Genomic DNA, 19494 nt, shown 5'->3' on the forward strand with positions numbered 1-19494 from the left:
AGAGCTTTGCAAATATTGACCAATTTAGAAGCTTTTCCAATTCAAAAGATCCAACATCTGGCCATTGATGTTACTGTCATTTGTTGTTCAGTTGCTAAGTCGTGTCCACCTCTTTGCAATCTGATGGACTATAGCATGCCAGGCTCCTTATCTCCACTGTCTCCTAGAGTTTGCTCAAATTCATGTGCACTGAGTTGATGCTTCTATCTAATCACCTCATCCTCTGCTGCTACCTTCTCCTTTTGCTTCAACCTTTCCCAATGAGTCAGCTCTTCTCATGGAGTGGCCAAAGTATTGGAGCTTTAGCTTCAGCAACAGTCCTTCCAATGAATATTCAGGATAGATGACCTTTATGATTATCTGGTTTGATATCTTTGCAATCCAAGGGGATTTCAAGAGTCTTCTCCAAGCACCACAATTTGAAAACATCAATTCTTGGTGCTCAGCCTTCTTTATGGTCCAACTCTCACATTTGTACATGACTACTGGAAAAACCATAGTTTTGAGTATACGGACCTTTGTCAGCAAAGTGATGTCTCTACTTTTTAATATGCTGTCTATGTTTATCATATCTTTCCTTCCAAGGAGCAAGCATCTTTTAATTTCATGGCTGCAGTAACTTTCCTCAGTGATCTTTGAGCCCAAGAAAATAATATCTGCCACTGCATCTACTTTTTCCCCTTCTATTTGCCATGAAGTGATGGGACTGAATGCCATGATCTTAGTTTTTTGAATGTTGAGTCTCAAGCCAGCATTTTCACTTTCCTCTTTCACCCTCATCAAGAGGCTCTTTACTGCCTCTTAATTTTCTGCCATTAGAATGATACTATCTGCATATCTGAGAATGTTGTTATTCTTCTCACAATCATGATTCCAGCTTGTGATTCATCCAGCCCAGAATTTCACATGATGTACTCCACATATAAGTTAAATATGCAGGGTGACAATATACAACCTTGTCATGCATCTTTCCCAATTTTGAATCAGTCAGTTGTTCCATATGAGGCTCTAACTATTGCTTCTGAACTGCATTCAGATTTTTCAGGAGACAGGTAAGGTGGTCTGGTACTCCCATCTGTTTAAGAGTTTTCCACAGTTTACTGTGATCCACACAAAGGCTTTAGCACAGTCAATGTAGCAGAAGTAGATGTTTTTCTGGAACTCCCTTGCTTTCTTCAGGATCCAACAAATGTTGGTAATTTGATCTCTGGTCCCTCTGCATTTTCTAAATCCAGCTTGAACACCTGGAATTTCTTAGTTCACATGCTGTTGAAGCCTAGTTTGAAGAATTTTGAACATAACCTTGGTAGCATGTGAAATGAGAACAACTCTATGGTAGTTTGAACATTCTTTTGCATTGCTGTATTGAGGGTTTGGAATGAAAACTGACCTCTTCCAGTCCTGGGACCACTGCTGAGTTTTCCAAATTATTGACATATTGAGGGTAGCACTTTAAGTCACCGGGTTTTAGGATTTTAAATAGCTCAGCTGGAATTCCTTCATCTCTACTCTTCATACCTTGTAAGTCAATTCAGTCATGTCCGACTTTTTCCAACCTCTTATACTATAACCCGCCAGGGTCCTCTGTCCATGGGATTCTCCAGGCAAGAATATTGGAATAAGTTGCCATACCCTTCTCCAGGGGATCTTCCTGACCCAGGGATCAAATTCGCATCTCTTATATCTCCTGCAATGTCAGGGGGTTTCTTCACCATTAGCACCACCTGGAAAGCCCTTCACCTCTACTAGCTTTGTTCAAAGCATTGCTACCTGAGGCCTACTTGACTTCACACTCCAGGATGCCCAATTCTAGGTGAGACTACACCATTGTGGTTATCCGGGTCATTTAGACCTTTTTTGTATAGTTCTTCTGTGTATTCTTGCCACATCTTCTTAATCTCTTTTGCTTCTGCTAGGTCCTTACTATTTCTGTCCTTTATTGTGCCCATCCTTACATGAAGTGTTCCCCTGATATCTCTGATTTTCTTGAAGAGATCTCTAGTCTTTCTCATTCTATTGTTTAACTCTTTCTTTGCATTTTTTAAAAGGCCTTCTTGTCTCTCCTTGCTATTCTCTGGAACTCTGCATTCAGTTGGGTATATCGTTCCCTTTCTCCCTTGCCTTTTGTTTCTATTCTTTTCTCAGCTATTTGCTTAGCCTTCTAAACAACCACTTTTTCTTCTTGCATTTCTTTTTCCTAGGGGTGGTTTTGGTCATTTCCTCCTATACAGTGTTATGAAACTCCATCCATCATTCTTCAAGCACTATGTCTACCAGATCCAATCTCTTGAATCTATTTGTCATCTCCACTGTATAATCATAAGGGACTTTATTTAAGTCATGCCTGAATGACCTAGTGGCTTTCCCTATTTTCTTCAATTTAAGCCTAATTTTGCAATAAGGAGCTCATAATCTGACACAAGGTCAACTTCAGGTCTTGTTTTTGCTGACTGTATAGAGCTTCTCCATCTTGAACATAATCAATCTGATTTCTGTATTGATCATCTGGTGATGTTCATGTGTGGAGTCATCTCTTGGATTGTTGGAAAAGGGTGTTTGCTATGACCAGCATATTCTCTTGACAGAATTCTATTAGTCTTTGTCCTGCTTCATTATGTAATCTAAGGCTAAACTTGCCTGTTATTCTGGGTATATCTCTTGACTTCCTACTTTTGCATTCCAATCCCATATGTTGAAAAGGACATCTTTTTTTTTTTTTTTTTTTTTTTTTTTTGCATTATTTCTAGAGGGTGTTGTAGATCACTACAAAAACTGGTCAACTTCAGGTTCTTCAGCATCACTGGTTGGCACTTAACCTTGGATTACTGTGATGTTGAATTGTTTGCCTTGGAAACAAATAGAGATCATTCTGTCCTTTTTAAGACTGCACCCAAGTACTGCATTTCTAACTCTTTCATTGACTATGAGGGTACTCCATTTCTTCTAAGGAATTCTTGACCACAGTAGTAGATAATGGCCATCTTAGTTAAATTCACCCATCCCCATCTATTTTAGTTCACTAATTTGTAAGGTGTCAGTGTTCACTCTTGCCATCTCTTACTTGACCATGTCCAATTTACCTTGATTCATGGACCTAACATTCCAGGTTCCTATGCAATATTGTTCTTTACAGCATCGGACTTCACTTTTACCACCAGACAAATCCACAACAGAGTGTCATTTCCACTTTGGCCCATCCACTTCATTCTTTCTGGAGCTTATAATAATGCTCTCTTTTCTTCCCTAGCAGCCTATCGGACACTTTCCAACTCGAGGGGCTCATATTTGGTGTCATATCTTTTTGCCTTTTCATACTGTTCATAAGGTTTGCATGGCAAGAATTCTGTAGTAGTTTGCCATTCTCTTCTCTAGAGGACCACATTTTGTCAGAACTCTTCACTATGACCATCTAGGGTAGCCCTGCATGATATGGCTCATGGATACATTGAGTTGTACAAGCCCTTTCACCATGAAAAGACTGTGATCCATGAAGGAGGACTGCTGATGAGTAGGAATTTAATAGTGATTTAAACCAATAAGTCAATTGATAGAAAGACCCTGAAGTAACTTTCTAGACATGGTATCATGGACACAAGTGTCCTGAAATAAAGCCATGGATGATTTAGTTCCCACGTTCCATGACTCTCAAAATAGCCAAAAAAGTTTGAGAAGAAACTCAAACTTATAGACTGGACCCCTTATGACAAAGCTCCCTGTGAGAGCTTGCAAAGAGACTGCTCAGAATTTCAGCCTATTTAAGTGGCTGCTAAATGAACACTGGTATGAGTACCTTTTGTATGGCAAAAACCAGAGAGATTTTTCTCATTAATATATAAACCAAACCCTCAAGACATAGAACAAGACAAAAGGAAAACTTAATCACACCAATAGTTTTCTCCTTAAAAAAAAATGACACAAAAGACAAAGACAAGGAAAATCAGTGACCATTTCTGGGGAAAAATGATCAACAAACCAAGGGTAGTACTTTATGAATCTTTAAACCAAGAGTCACAAAGTCCACGAAGCTAGCCTTACAAGTATTTTCTCCTGTTAATCTAAGTTTAGAAAAGAGAAAAACTCTTACCAACCTCTTTTCCAACAGACCCTGCCACCAGAGATTTATGAGACTAGCCCACATGGTAACAAATAATACCTTATGCTGGCTTTTGTCAGGGGCCCCAGGGTTTCTTAACTGCAGCAGCTTTATGGGGAGTAGTGTTCAGCCAATAAAGTTGAATCCTATCTGTTGGGGAGGAATAAATTTTCCTTTACCCTTATAGGTTCTTCTGGCTAGTCTAAAAATTAAATTGACATGAGACAGATTAACAGGAGAAAATCAAACAAAAGTTTAATAACATGTATACATAGCAGAGACTCAAGAAAACTTAGTAACTAGCTAAAGTGGCCCAAATCCTCACATTAAATACCATCTTCAGCAAAAGACGAAAAAGTGATGTTGTGGGTAAAGGTTTGGAAATTCAAAGGGAAGGAAGGCAATTCACAGAGATAGAAAAGCAAATGTTTGGGAACCAAATGTTTGCAGGGCCAGGCAGAGACAATGGGATACAAAATAGACCCTGATCTCTATGAGTTTCCCCCATGACACCTACCTAGCCAATATTCTTTGCAGATATCCCTGGTGGTAACTCTATTCCTGTAACAGAGGAATACTATCTCAATTCTTAAGGGAGTTAACAAGAAGATCAAAGTTTCTTCTTGAGTCTTTTGGGCCATGATTATTTTCATCTTGAAATAATCCACATGCCAGATATATTTTGGCATGGCAGATCTTGTTTCCATGCAGTTCCCTAAAACTGTCTGAGTTTTGCACGTTTGTGCATTTTTCCTGAGGAAGTATACATGCTTTCATTGACTTCTAAAGCAAGTCTATGACCAAAAGAGGGCAAAAAATTCTAGTCTACAACCTAAACCTGACAAAAATCAAGAAATCAGGCTGAATAAAATATTTGTAAAGATTACATTTAAAAACCTCAGTATTAAAATACAATGTTTTTGTTGTTTATCACAATCTCTAGCTAGTGTGCTACCTAAACTAGTGGCAGATATCCTCACAAAAAATAATAGGGTTCTTTCTAAGAATCACATTCTTGGGGCCTAGTTCTCAAATAGGAATTAATCACTCAAATCCCAAAGAACACAATTTAGAGGCAATTCTTGGAATCTAGCCCAGTGTTAACTCTATTTGTTCATTATTTTTCATTCAATTGAAATATGAAATACAAACAGTTCTATCAGCTCAGTTCAATCACTCAGTCGTGTCCGACTCTTTGCAATCCCATGAGTCACAGCACTCCAGGCGTCCCTGTCCATCCTCAACTCCCGGAGTTTACACAAACCCATGTCCATCAAGTTGGTGATGCTATCCAGCCATCTCATCCTCTGGCGTCCGCTTCTCCTCCTGCCCCCCAATCCCTCCCAGCATCAGGGTCTTTTCCAATGAGTCAACTCTTCACATGAGGTGGCCAAAGTATTGGAGTTTCAGCTTCAACATTAGTCTTTCCATTGAACACCCAGGACTGATCTCTTTTAGGATGGACTGGTTGGATCTCCTTGCAGTCCAAGGGATTCTCAAGAGTCTTCTCCAACACCACAGTTCAAAAGCATCAATTCTTCAGCGCTCAGCTTTCTTCACAGTCCAACTCTCACATCCATACGTGACCACTAGAAAAACCATAGCCTTGAGTAGACTGACCTTTGTTGGCAAAGTAATGTCTCTGCTTTTTAATATGCTATCTAGGTTGGTCATAACTTTCCTTCCAAGGAGTAAATGTCTTTTAATTTCATGGCTGCAGTCACCATCTGCAGTGATTTTGGAGCCCAGAAAAATAAAGTCTGACACTGTTTCCCCATCTATTTCCCATGAAGTGATGGGACCAGATGCCATGATCTTCGTTTTCTGAATGCTGAGTTTTAAGCCAACTTTTTCTCTCTCCTCTTTCACTTTCAAGAGACTTTTTAGTTTGTCTTCACTTTCTGCCATAAGGGTGGTGTCATCTGCATATCTGAGGTTATTGATATTTCTCCTGGCAATCTTGATTCCAGCTTGTGCTTCTTCCAGCCCAGCGTTTCTCATGATGTACATTTCTATATATATAGCTTAATTACATATATGTCATCCAAACTCCAAAATAAAGACAAGAAATCCCTCATTATAAAAGTGGTTTTCAAATGCTCACTATAAATCTTGTTGATCTGAATTGTCTTTTCACATTAAATAATTTTCCCTCTGAATTTTGATATTAAATTATTGATTAATAGTGCCACTTTTTTTCTCTTTTTCTTTTCCTTTCTTTTTTTTTTTTAAATTTTACGTTATTTTACTTTGCAATACTGTATTGGTTTGCCATACATCAACATGAATCTGCCACGGGTGTACATGAGTTCCCAATCCTGAACATCCCTCCCACCTCCCTCCCCATACCAATTCTCTGGGTCATCCCAGTGCACCAGCCCCAAGCATCCTGCATCAAACCTAGACTGGTGATTTGTTTCTTACATGATATTATACATGTTTCAATGCCATTCTCCCAAATCATCCCACCCTCTCCTTCTCCCACAGAGTCCAAAAGTCTGTTCTATACATCTGTGTCTCTTTCGCTGTCTCACACACAGGGTTATCGTTACCATCTTTCTAAATTCCATATATATGTGTTAGTATACTGTATTGGTGTTTTTCTTTCTGGCTTACTTCACTCTGTATAATCAGCTCCAGTTTCATCCATCTCATTAGAACTGATTCAAATGTATTCTTTTTAATGGCTGAGTAATACTCCATTGTGTATATGTACCACAGCTTTCTTATCCATTCATCTGCTGATGGACATCTAGGCAATGGATAGCACATTGGACTTCCAATAGTGCCACTTTATGCAAACTTTAACTGTCATCACATAAGCAAACTGGAGTGAAACCTTAATATTTTTTTCTAAAAATGTCTGCATATACATATAGAACAACTTGGCCCAAATTCTTCCTTTGGAAATGAGCACACAAACCCAATGAAGCAAAAAAAGGCTTGTGCTTATTTACTGGAACGAAAAATTTGAGGGAAAAATAGTAACAGCATAGCTACAAGTTAAACTGAAAACAGTGGAACATTGATAAATGCTAAGAATTAGCTAGTCTTCCAGGCCTACATAGCAGATAAAGGGTAGAACTGTGAAACAAATATCTTTCCAAATATCAGATTTATTTAGTTATTTGATAGCCTATTGATTTTTATTCACTTTCTATATTTAAGTAATAAAATAGTTATTTTTATCAGTTAGTTATTAACTGACTATATACAAAGTTCTGGAATTTGTTGTAAATTCTCAGTTTTCCTGCTAATTTCCTCTAGCTACCTTTATGTAAGGGTGGGGAGTGAATGGGAGGACATGATTAAACCACAAAAGTAAAATCCTCTGTGGCATTTGCTCCTGTCTACCTATTTCATCTTCCATATCGGATGAACTTTCATGTACATAATACTTGTTAAAATACTGAGAATGCAGCCTTTTTTTTTTTTTAGTTTTTTTATTTTTTTAATTTTAAAATCTTTAATTCTTACATGCGTTCCCAAACATGAACCCCCCCTCCCACCTCCCTCCCCATAACATCTCTGTGGGTCATCCCCATGCACCAGCCCCAAGCATGCTGTATCCTGCGTCAGACATAGACTGTAAATATCAGAATGACTAGTCTATACAGAGTTGGCCATCATTTATGTTTTATGAAATTACTATTTTCCTATTAGAGTGGCCCTGGAAAAACTTCTGCATATATTTACCTGCTACACAACAAAATTTAAATCAGATGAGTTTTCCAATCTGCAATTTTAGCATGATTTCAAAAGGAAGGATAGAAAAAGTATGTTGTATGATGAAGGTTTTTTTTTTTTTTTTACTTCCCTTTTTTAAAACCTCTGAAAAAACTTTTTTCTTAGCATTTAATACTCATTTGAAAAAGAACATAGCTTCCAACCACATAATCTTTTTCTAAAAACAAAGCTATATATTATATATATATATATATGGCCAATTTAGCAGGACTCAAGTTTATTCACAATCACCTTCATTTAATCTATCCTAAGGGAAAAAATTCACCTTGTCTATGTAATTTTTGTGAAACAGCAAGGCTTCTCTCTAGGCCACTGGGAGTTCCATTAACCTCCGGAGGATACTGTCTGTTGGGTAGACTCACACCCCTCTGACAGGCCTGCTCCCCTCAAATAAGGTAGAACCTCTGTAGAAGCCAAATGTGTCACATGTTCTCCATCCAGCCTTGACTAGAGACACAAAACCAAGTGAGCCAAAGCAAACCATACTATCAAAACAATGAATGCTTTCCTGAGATCCTTAAGAAAAATTTCTAAGTTCTAACTTCCTTAATCTTTCTTGATCCAAAATAGAATATATATTTTACTCTGCATGAAACAATTCTAATATGCATATTATAAAATAATTAAGAGAATAGTTTTGTTTGTTCTTTACTAAAATGTCACTTTTCATTGAAGAAAATTTTGAATGAGTGGGAAAGCACAAAGAACAATATGCAAGCCAAATCAATCATAATCCTACTACCTACAGATAGCGACTTTCATTAACATCTATATATACAAATAAACAGAATTTAAATAAATATTTAATATATATATACATACATACAAACATTATATATCTTTTCTAAAATTAAGATCACAATGAATATACAATTTGTTTCTTTTATTCACTCAACATTAAGCATTTCCTTTGTCATTAAAATCCTATAATGATTGTTAAACATTCAGTCATATGGATTATTGGTGCTTATCATTGCTATCCTCTAGGGAGCTTTCTAAAAATGTATACACGCTGCCCCTACGTCAGAAGATTCTGATACAGCGTTAGTCCTGAGCATCTGTATTTGTAATAAATGGTTCTAACATTTAAATCAAGATTGAAAACCACTGTTGTACACTAAATCTACTTAATTCTCCCTTTTGGTTGGGCAAGTAAGTTGCTTTCAATGTTTTGTTATATAAACATGCTATAACATTTATCATATTACTTTGTCAACATCATTAATTTATTTCTTAGGATTGATTCCTCAAAGGGGAATTGTTATTAATAATTTGCAAGGGTAATAACTGGATTTTTTTGTTTTATAAAACCATATTATTTTCTTTCTATTCTATTTCAGTGTATTCTAATTTCAGGACAATATTAAATCCTTGGCTATATTAAATATTATCCTTACTTTTATATTTTCTAATATTAAGAGCAAAAAATTTGCATTTCTTTGACTCACATTAGTTTAATTCCAAGTAAGAGTAAGTCATTTTTATATAATTTGTACTTCTTCCTGCATAAACTATCTACCAATGTCTTTTGCAGATTGTAAAGGATTTTCTAAGGTATTTTACACAATGTCTTGTTGAGTCACATAATATTAAATTTTACTAGGAGTATGAAAACACTTTGTAGCATATTCTGGATATTGTAACACCTGATATTTAAATTTTATAGAGAATTAAGTATGAAGAGAACACTCAAGTTAAAAGAGTACAGGCCTAAAACTAAGGAAACTTTTTCATGTGCATATAATCAATGAATCCTTCTTTATAAGGATAATAAAGCATTAGCAAAATTACACAGTAGTTTAGACAAAAAAAATCCATTAAGCCCATATATTATCGATATCAGAGACAATAATGAAGTATTCATCCTACTAAGTAAAATGTAATTAATTTTTCTTTAACTAGACTAAATATAATATTGCTCACTATTTATTTTAGAAATTATATATACCCTAAATTTCTTATGTACAAACAATAACTATATCTAAAGCTTGTATATCGGTCATTTATGATAATATTCTCAAATCCAGGAAACCATGAGTACTTTATTAAACAAATCTTTCAAGTTTTCTCTATATGAATGTTAATATCTCACTAACAGAAAAAAAGCTATAAGAATTATGGTCTAGAGGTAAATACAATGAGTAAGGCATAAAGTAAGCATAAAAGAATATCTAAATCTATAGATTAATAATAAATTACTTATGGGAGGATAGAGAGGAAAATATAAATATCTTAGCCTGAATTAAGCCTGCTTTCAACAAGAAAATCTTAATTTGCATTAAATTAATTAATACAAAATTAGTAAATGGAAGAAGTTTAAATCTATTAGTTACCATTCTATAGCTTTTGTTTAGTTAACAAAAATGGGCCCCAGAGGCTTGGGCAATGAGAGAGAGATTTCATAATCTCAAACTCAATTGAACAACAATTCAGGAATAAAAACCCTTGAAATTTTTCCAGAGTTCCTGGAATTTGACTGGGTGAACATTTTTGTTTCAACCCTGAATTGTGTTCCCCATCATCTCACCACAATGAAAAACCTATTTGGAGAGGGATTTTCTTACCTAGGATTCCGCTAAGTCATAAAAGGACAAGGCAAATAAGTATCTTACATAGCTCCTGTTGTAGTCTATAAACGGTCATGGTCAACATACCTGGGCTCTCAAATGTGGTTTACATCTCTAGCAAAAAAATGTGATCAGTTGTTGTTTCTTCTTCTCTTTCCATTTTTAAAAAGCAATTTATTTCATTTGTTTATTCTATAGAAGCTGCATTTAATAGAATGAAGGGAATAATTAATGTAAAAAATAACCCTCTATATTTTTCTTTTTTCTTATCTGCTTGGCAGATCACTATTGCAACTTCTCTAATGCTTAATCAAGACAAGAATATTCTCATCATCAATTTTAGTTTGTTGACATAGATTTCAAAATCTAGGTCTGAAATGTATGAAGGGAATTTCAAAGCAACAGTAAAATGTGCTGCAGCAAGGATCTGCTTTCTGTGTCCTTTATTTTCTTGACTCCTTCTGAGTTCCTTAGGCTTGCTTGTAACTATGTCTTTAGTGTTCCTTTCCCTTTTTACCTGGATAGAAAACGATTTTTAATCTAATCTAGAAAACTAAGTAAAGTAACTTTAGGTGTGTGCATGCTCAGTTGTGTCCAACTCTGTGTGACCCCAGGGACTATAGACCATCATAAGTAACTTTATGTATATTTTTAAAGTCAGTTTAAAAGTCAGTTAATGATTCTTATTAATAATACGTAAAAGTGATGCATTCCATAAAGTAGAACAGATGTTCAAATGGTCCTTACAGATGTGCTTTGTGCTGTATTATAATAATAGCAGTCTAAGGAAACCTTTAGACCTAAACTGATTACACAAAGAAATTAGATCTTTAGTCAGACAATTACAGAAAATAGCAAGCCTTTTTAAAAGGCAAAGAAATCTTGAAATCCTAAAGTGAAAGCGAAAGTGAAAATGAAGTCATGTCCAACTCTCTGGAACCCCATGGACTGTAGCTTACCGGGCTCCTCCATCCCTGGGATTCTCCAGGCAAGAGTACTAGAGTGGGTTGCCATTTCCTTCTCCAGGGGATCTTCCTGAACCAGGAGTCAAACCAAGGTCTCCTGCATTGTAGGCAGATGCTTTACCATCTGAGCCATCAGGGAAGTCCTCAAAATCCTAAAGATTGCCCCTAAATATTCACTACAAAGTGCCTTCATTTACGGAAAGTACATTTTACATGTGATAGTATTAAGTGAATTCTATTGAGGAACCAAAGGAAAATGTGGATTAATTGTGAACTGGGCAGTGACTTAACCTACTGGTCAAGAGTGTTATATTGACTAATATAGATATACATACGTGCACATATATGGATAGCAGTGTGAAACTGAGCTGTTTTTACATGGCCTATTAGATGTTATTAGAAAGACAATGTCTTAGAATAACTTTGTAGGAAGCTTTATTCCAAACAATTTTCTCAACATAAAGCTTTTTTTCCTTATCCATTTTTTAATTTTGCTTTTTGTTTTCTATTGTGCTGTGAAACTGTTTTTGGATATGGCTAATAACCCTGTTAAATAACCCTCTCATGAAATGATTACAGTTTTATCAAAGGAGTGGTCTAAACCAACATATAAAATAATTGGGATAGCACTTTACTGAAAAAGAATCTGATAGAAATGTTTAAGACTAAAATAAAATGGATTATAAAAACAATTTTACCCAAAATAGAAAACTTTTGTTAGTTTCAATTCATTGAAAGACAAATTTAGTTTCTGTGGAAAATAAATTAAACAATTCTTTTCTCCTAACAGCATTTTTAAAAAAATAGATGTCTCTAGCCGCATTGAGTTTTCATTTATTCCTACATTTCAGTCTGGTCCTTTTGCTGATTAAACTGATAACTTTTCACTTCAAGAAGTGTATTACTTATTTTATACCACTAGCATGGGACTTACTTCAGAGTGTGGGAACAGCTAACTATTTAATTAGCATTTAGTAAATGGCAATCTAACTCTTAGAAAGTGTTCATCCTCTCAAAGTATGTGGTTTACTCATGGGAAATATTTACTCTCCAAGTGGATCAGACCATTACAACACTAGAAAATGGACATAATTTACCTGAAATATTACAAACACATTTTAAGAGAATAAATATTTTAATAGGCTGATTTGTGGTGAAACAAACAATGCATTTTATTAATCAACTAAATGATATTTCACTTGCAAATCAATGTTCAAATGCTATCCATTAACATGAGGTTGTTTTATTTTATTATTAATTAAGTATAATAATAAATTAAGTATTAAATATAATTATCAATTTGTCATTAATCAATCACCAAACTGGGCAATTATCAAACAGAATGGCACAAACTGAACCCAAAATCTCTCGGTATATAAGCCACTCACTAGATTTAACAGACATTTCATTAAATGCTGGGAAAACTTTTTTTAAAAGTTAATGGTTCAATTAAAACCTGTACCTTGAAAGCAAGAAAGAAACCAAGTACAGGGGAAGCAAAACCCATGACACATTTTTTTAATCCTCTTAGAGAATAATTAGAATATGCCACCCTTATCCCCTGTAGAGATACACACGGGAGAACTCTAATCTAGTGTTTGTTTGCCCATATCACATGCAGCATATTTTCCTGGGGTTTAATTATATAATTTAAACAATCAAGTTGGATGTATGATCCTGTTTTCTAAATAGCATCTAGTGACTTTAAAAATCAACACAGAATTCAAATATAATTTCCCTGAGAGCTGCTACTACCGTTCTTTTGACCATCATCCTATGACTTCCAGACCAGAAAACTGATCCAATACAAATAATAAAAGGAATAATAATTAAGCCATACTCTTTGTTAGGAAGTCAGTACACAAAAATTAGTTGCAGAATTGTTGATTTGTTTGTGCAATTATGTTTTTCCTTCTTGGAATGTATTTTCATTTTTTTTTTCCTATTTGTCATTGACATTCTAGAAGCAAGGGAATTCAAGACACAATCGTTCTCAATTACTAGTAAATTTAAGTTTATTACTGTTTTGCAAAAATAAAAAAATCATGTAATTGGTTGATGTTGATGTCAGTTACTTGATAATAAATGAACTGTGAAAGTGAATAGCACCAAATACCATAGGTTTAATATACTTTGAAGGAAATTACAATTGCCTGGTAGAAGGGGCTGCAGGATGACAAAATGAGAGGTTTATTTAGCATCTGGGAGAAGCTTATAAAAGAGCTTAAACCCTCATTCCTTCTAACATCTTAACAGCTGTGCAGTTTCTTACAAGATATGTTTTATCGTTTCAAGAAATGCTGTTAACCTCGCAGTTTTAAAACTGAATGAACAAGGCCTCTTGGACAAATTGAAAAACAAATGGTGGTACGACAAAGGAGAATGTGGCAGCGGGGGAGGTGACTCCAAGGTTAGCCTCAATGTCACCAAGAGCGGGTAACAGTGTGTGAAGTAATAAGTGCATCTGCTAGGAGACGCAATTCAGACCTGCGAATACCATGGGAATTGCCAGTCAAATCCCTTCACAAACTTAAGTATGCAATTACTGTCAAAGCAAAAATATTTGCAAACAATATTAATTTGGGGACACGCTAACAAATCTAACTAAAACTGTCACTTAAATCTCCAGTTTGGAAGAAGTTACAGATTAGACATAGTCCTAGGAACCTTGGTGTTAGAAAGCAGGCTTTTGAAAGTGATGAGGAGAGAGAACAGAAAGGGTCAATCTGTCTTGTTTTCTTCACCAGAGCTGCCACAAAATAGTTTTGAATAATAGCAATAGTCTAGCCTCACCTAGACCAGGTACCTTCCAGAAAGACATTTCTCCATGTAAAACTGTCAGGCTTCCATTAAATAGCAAATTACATAATAAATCAAAAGAAATTATGAACTATACGGTTCTGCCTTCCATAAATGAATCAAACTAAAGAAAGATCAGATTGTAAAAACAAGACCAACTCAGCTTTATCTTTACCACATCCATGTCATATTTCCAGCTTCATAAAATAACGTTTTATTTTTATTTCTAAGCAGTGTCTTTTAAAAAAAGGTATACAGTTAGCAGAAATTATTAACCAGTGTTTCAGAGCTCTTCTTCACTGTAGAAGACTTAACGCAATCTAGAGATGGGAATATTCTGACTGAATTTCTTTCCTTACATATCTTCCACTGGCATGTAAGAACATTAAAAATTTTAAAGTATACATTCTTGTCTTTCTTTTAAATTCTAGAGTACTGCCCGAAACAAGAAGCCTTGCTCTTCTTCAGGTTCTTCCCTGGGTTACAAATTCTCTCACTTGGCTGGCCACCAAGCCCAAAGCTCTATTTAAAAGGAGCATCTGTCTATTTTACATATAGTAGTGTAAAACTATTGCAAAATTTTAAAGTAATTATCCTCCAATTAAAATAATTATTTTTTTAGAAAAGGAGTATCTGTCAAGGAAACTGCTAACCTCGCCCTCTTTCAATGCTGATAACTTCCCCCTCGATCCTGATCTGAAAAGCCTTTCAAATTCAGCTCCCTTGTGCATCCTGCCAGCCCTGTTGCAGGAAGAGAAAGAATAAACTTTGCCAAATGATTATTTTGGCAATAGAAGGAGGCATGAAAGAAGACGAAAAAACAAAATGGTGTGGACACAATTCTCATCATTCATCTGCTATCCCGAGGGAGAATATGAGCCCCCTAGAGAGCCATCAGGGTTCTTCTGAGATGATTCCCCTTTAAGGCACCTCCATTCAAGACACCAACTGTTTGTTTTCTTTGGGAGTGTTAACTCTTTTGTATTTTGGTGCCCCAACTTGCCTAGAACATTTCGGCCATTTTCATAAAATATAAATACATATATATATACGCACATAAACAGAAAATTACTCATTTACAATAATAACCTCTCCTTTATGCAAATTAGAAATGTAAGAAAATGTACTCTAATAGAACCAGAGAAAACAAAATTGAAGATATTCTATTCAGTTAGGAAAAGAAATTGTCTGCAAATTTATAGTTTTTGTCACAAATATAAACAACATATAGCATTGCTTAACATATAAAGTTTTCCATAAAAATAAATAATGAATTCCTGTTTTAGTGTACATTAAAGCCTCTTTCCACAGAAAAATAAGCAAAGAGAAGCAGAAATGTACACATAATGGAAAAAAATCTATGTAACAAAAGTCCTTTTAATTTATTTAAATAAGGGATTGGACAGCTCAATTGAATTTAATCTGTTTGCATCCAACACATTGTTTGGTACATAATGGACACCAAATAAATATTTGTCATCTAAAGAAATAAATACGAAGCTAACCTTGTAGTTTTCAAAAATCAAACTGCTTGCCCCTGTTACTTTCACCAAACATAAAATCTAAGATAATATTTTCAATTTTTTAGATATAAATTTAAGATATGAAAATATCATTTCATATCCTAATAAGTCATTTTCTGAAATGCTATAAAAATTAACATAAAATACATGTTAATTATTATGTTTTATTTTCCCTCAAGAATTTTGATTTCATACTACAAAAAAATTTTAGTAGGTTGTGTACTGATATAATATTTGTCACCAATAGAATGGGTAATTATAATACCACCCTTAGGAGATGGTGAGGGACAGGGAGCCCTGGCATGCTGCAGTCCATGGGGTCACAAAGACTCGAACACAACTGGGTAACTGAACAACAATAAGTCTGCATCTATTTTAAAAGATGATATTTTAAACGGCCTGACCTAACTTAGAATTAAAGTAAACTATCAGGAGGCAGTTGCTGCTTTTTAATTTTTGTTCTGTACCTTCTTTGGCTGACTGATTTTCTTTTTGAAAATACCTCACCCCTTCCATTTGGCCTGATCTTTATTGAAAAAGGTAAAAGGAGGAAAAACACTGAATTGGAAGGTGATGCTGGCTTGTGGGCTTTGATAAGTATAAAGCCAAAGCAGAAGAGGAAATTAAATGCTGCCAGTTTATCTACAATGCACATTGTGTACAGTACACGCTCAGAGATCTCATCACAAGTATGCAATTATCTGATGTGATCTGATTTTGAGATATACAGTCTTAGTAGGAAAAACTTAACTTTCCTAACAGTGACTCATCTGGAGAAGGGGGAAAAGCATGGAAAGCTGTACCACACATGAATAGGTTCCAGTGAGGAGCCAATTGATCCACCTGTTATTTACAGGACTGTAACAAGGAAAGACATCTCCAGACTTTCACACAATGGCATAATAGTAAAGTTGTGTTTTACCTGGGCCATGCACCAGTATCTGTGGGTTAAAAAAAAAAAAAAAGTACTATTCATTCCATCAAGGAGCTTATGATTTAATATAATCAACTAAATTATTTAGAGTCACAGTGACAGCTTCCATTTGCACTCCATGGCTACAAAATAATCAGCTCAACTGATAGCCATTCCCAGAACCAGTGGCTCCACAAAAGAAATAAGGTAAAAAGTCTGATATGTAAAATGAAATAAAGTGGAAAAGCATGATTTGGGAGAGGATGAATTTGTTTGCTTGAAAAATTACTCATTTGAATGTTATTGTGCTGTGGCCATTTTTATGATCATAAGAAAATCATACTCATTTTTGTGAATAACAAAAATTCCCTAATTGACAATGAACCAAATTATAAGTTTCACTGCAGTGTCTAAAACATATCCCCTTTGATTAATCTGATATGATTTAGTCTGAGCACAAACCATACACAGAATTTTATCCCTATTTCTTTGTGAATTGTTTAAACCAGGTTCTAACAGGAAATTTTGGCAATGCTTATAAACATTAATGACCCATAATGCTAATACTATCTACAAAATTATTGAATTTTTGCTTGTTTTATAGTTTATTCTCCTCATATACATATAATATATATATAGGCATACTCATAGATATAGATATTTATATTAAAGCCATTTTGTAAATGTGATTACCAAATAATGAGTTCTTTAGAGTATAGTAAGTCACATAATATCCAGTTTTTATTTTGACACTTTAAAGAATACAGCCTGACTAAAATATGTTATACTTGCAAATGGCCTTATCCACAACCATGGAAACCAATGCAATAATAAAGGAATTATTATGGAAAACATACATTCATAAGCAGGAAAAAAGGTATTAAACAAAGATCAATCAGGAAAGCTAACCCTTAGAGAAGGACTCTCCTAGTAAAGAATTCCTTGCTCAGTGTCTGACAGTCCACCACTTGACCATTAAGTTTGGTTATTGATAAATAGCTTATACTCAAAATTCTAATCTAATTTTATCCTCTAAAACCAAATTACTGGAGTGAATAGCAGAAAGAGCAAAGAGGGAAGGGAAAAATGAAGCAGGTAGGAGAAATGATACCTTAGGAAGAGAGAGAGATAAATCAAAGGCAGTCTTCATTTAATCCATAGTTTTGCATTCAGCTTCCCTTCTATAAGAAACTTTAAGGAAACTGCTTTCAGTTTCCTTCTCTTTTCAGCATTAAATCTTCCTCTTCCCACCACAACCCATTCAAGGAGTGCAATGTGGGCTAATATAAAGTACTCTATGCTTGCGTGCTCAGGGCTTAAGTCATGTCCGACTCCTTCTGCCCCCAAGGACTATAGCCTGCCAGGGTCCTTTGTCCATAGGATTTTCCAGGCAAGAACACTGGAATGGGATGCCATTTCCTACTCCAATAATGTACTCTGTACACGTGTTAAAAAGGCTTTAGTAGGCTAGCTTGATGACCAAAAAACCCTTAGTATCAGTTTTAAAAAGTGCTTGTTCTGGATTCAAAATAATTCAAATGTAATAATTTTATAGAGCACCTAACCTGAGTCATATACCCTCGTAAATATTTTACAAAGATGAATGATATATGTCTTCTATTCTCGAAGTTCACAGTTCACCTACCAACACGCAGGTGTGGTTTTATAACAATCACTTAATAAATGGAAGCAATAGATGTATGTGGATGTGGGGAGGTTATAGATAGTAAAATCTACATTAACTGGGGCTAAACAAGGACTCCAGTTGTTCATAATCCTCACCTCACCCCACCCCCAAACTCAGTTTTTAGTACAAAGTTTTAAATCATGCTAATGTTAAAATTTTAATACAAAAAAGTAATATAATATTCTAGGAATGTGGCAATTGCATATTTTTAAATTGAACAATAAGCCTTGTAAGATCTTATAACATTGATACAAAAATTAAGTTGAATTCAAAAACCATATAACTGAAAAGAAAAATATACTTTAGAAACTTTTTTCAGAACCAACAATACCTTTAAAAAGTGAATTTTAGTTTAACTGTTAATTAGAAAACTCAACAAACCAGAAATTCCTATTTCTTGAGTCTTCTGTTTTTAATATTTTTAATTACACAGGCTATGAAAGTAGACCATTACAAACCCTGATTCAGCTCCTTCCTAGATGTGCCTAGATGAGTTAACCTTTCTGTGTTTTGATTTCCTCATTTGAAAATACAGGTGATAATAGCAACTAAACATGTAAAATACTTTTAATTGTCCTTTGATACACAGTAAGTGCTCAGTAAGTGTTAGGAATCATCATCAGCATCATTATTACTGCATTACCTAGTTGTGTAAATAGGTTTGTGGAATTAATTTCCTTGTATCCAAATAGATATATACTGTGTTTCTCCAAATGGATCCAACATTTCCTAGAAGTGAGGCATTAGGTGATACAGCCAGACAAAATGATTGTGGCAGCCTTAAAATTGTCAAGAGGAATGCAAGCAGTCTCTCTTTGAATGTTTGTAAAAAGCAAAAAGAAATTAAAACCAAACAACCACAAAAACAGAATAATAATATCTGTTGTTATAATAAAAACAGAAGGTCCTCCGTTTTACTGCTTGCCATCCATCTCCTTAGCCTTTATTCTACACACAGAGGTTAACATGGGAATGAAAGAAGAATTCTTAGATTCCTCAGAACACTCATATTGACTCACCAGTGAAATTTCCTCTCTCAGACTCCTTGTATAATATTTAGTATTGAAGGACTCAAGGACGATAGAAAAAAGAAAAGGAATTTTATAGTATGAAGAGTCTGTCTATTTATAAAAATCTTGGTTATTCCTAATCTATATTTGTTGGTAAGAATTTATAGAGTATAAAATAGTCACTGCACTT

The 19494-nt window shown here is 34.8% G+C and overlaps 1 protein-coding gene across 1 annotated transcript in view; it reads left to right on the forward strand.

Annotated features, from left to right (window-relative positions):
- The window catches only part of GRIA4 (glutamate ionotropic receptor AMPA type subunit 4), a 693144-nt gene that overhangs the window by 664141 nt on the left and 9509 nt on the right, over positions 1-19494 (forward strand). Inside the window, exon 14 of the mRNA XM_005689338.3 lies at positions 13668-13782. Coding sequence (XP_005689395.1) covers positions 13668-13782 — 115 coding nt within the window. The remainder of the gene's footprint in view (positions 1-13667; positions 13783-19494) is intronic.

Source organism: Capra hircus, chromosome 15 (genome assembly GCF_001704415.2).
Source record: "Capra hircus breed San Clemente chromosome 15, ASM170441v1, whole genome shotgun sequence".
In the NCBI taxonomy this organism is placed as follows: Eukaryota; Metazoa; Chordata; class Mammalia; order Artiodactyla; family Bovidae; genus Capra; species Capra hircus.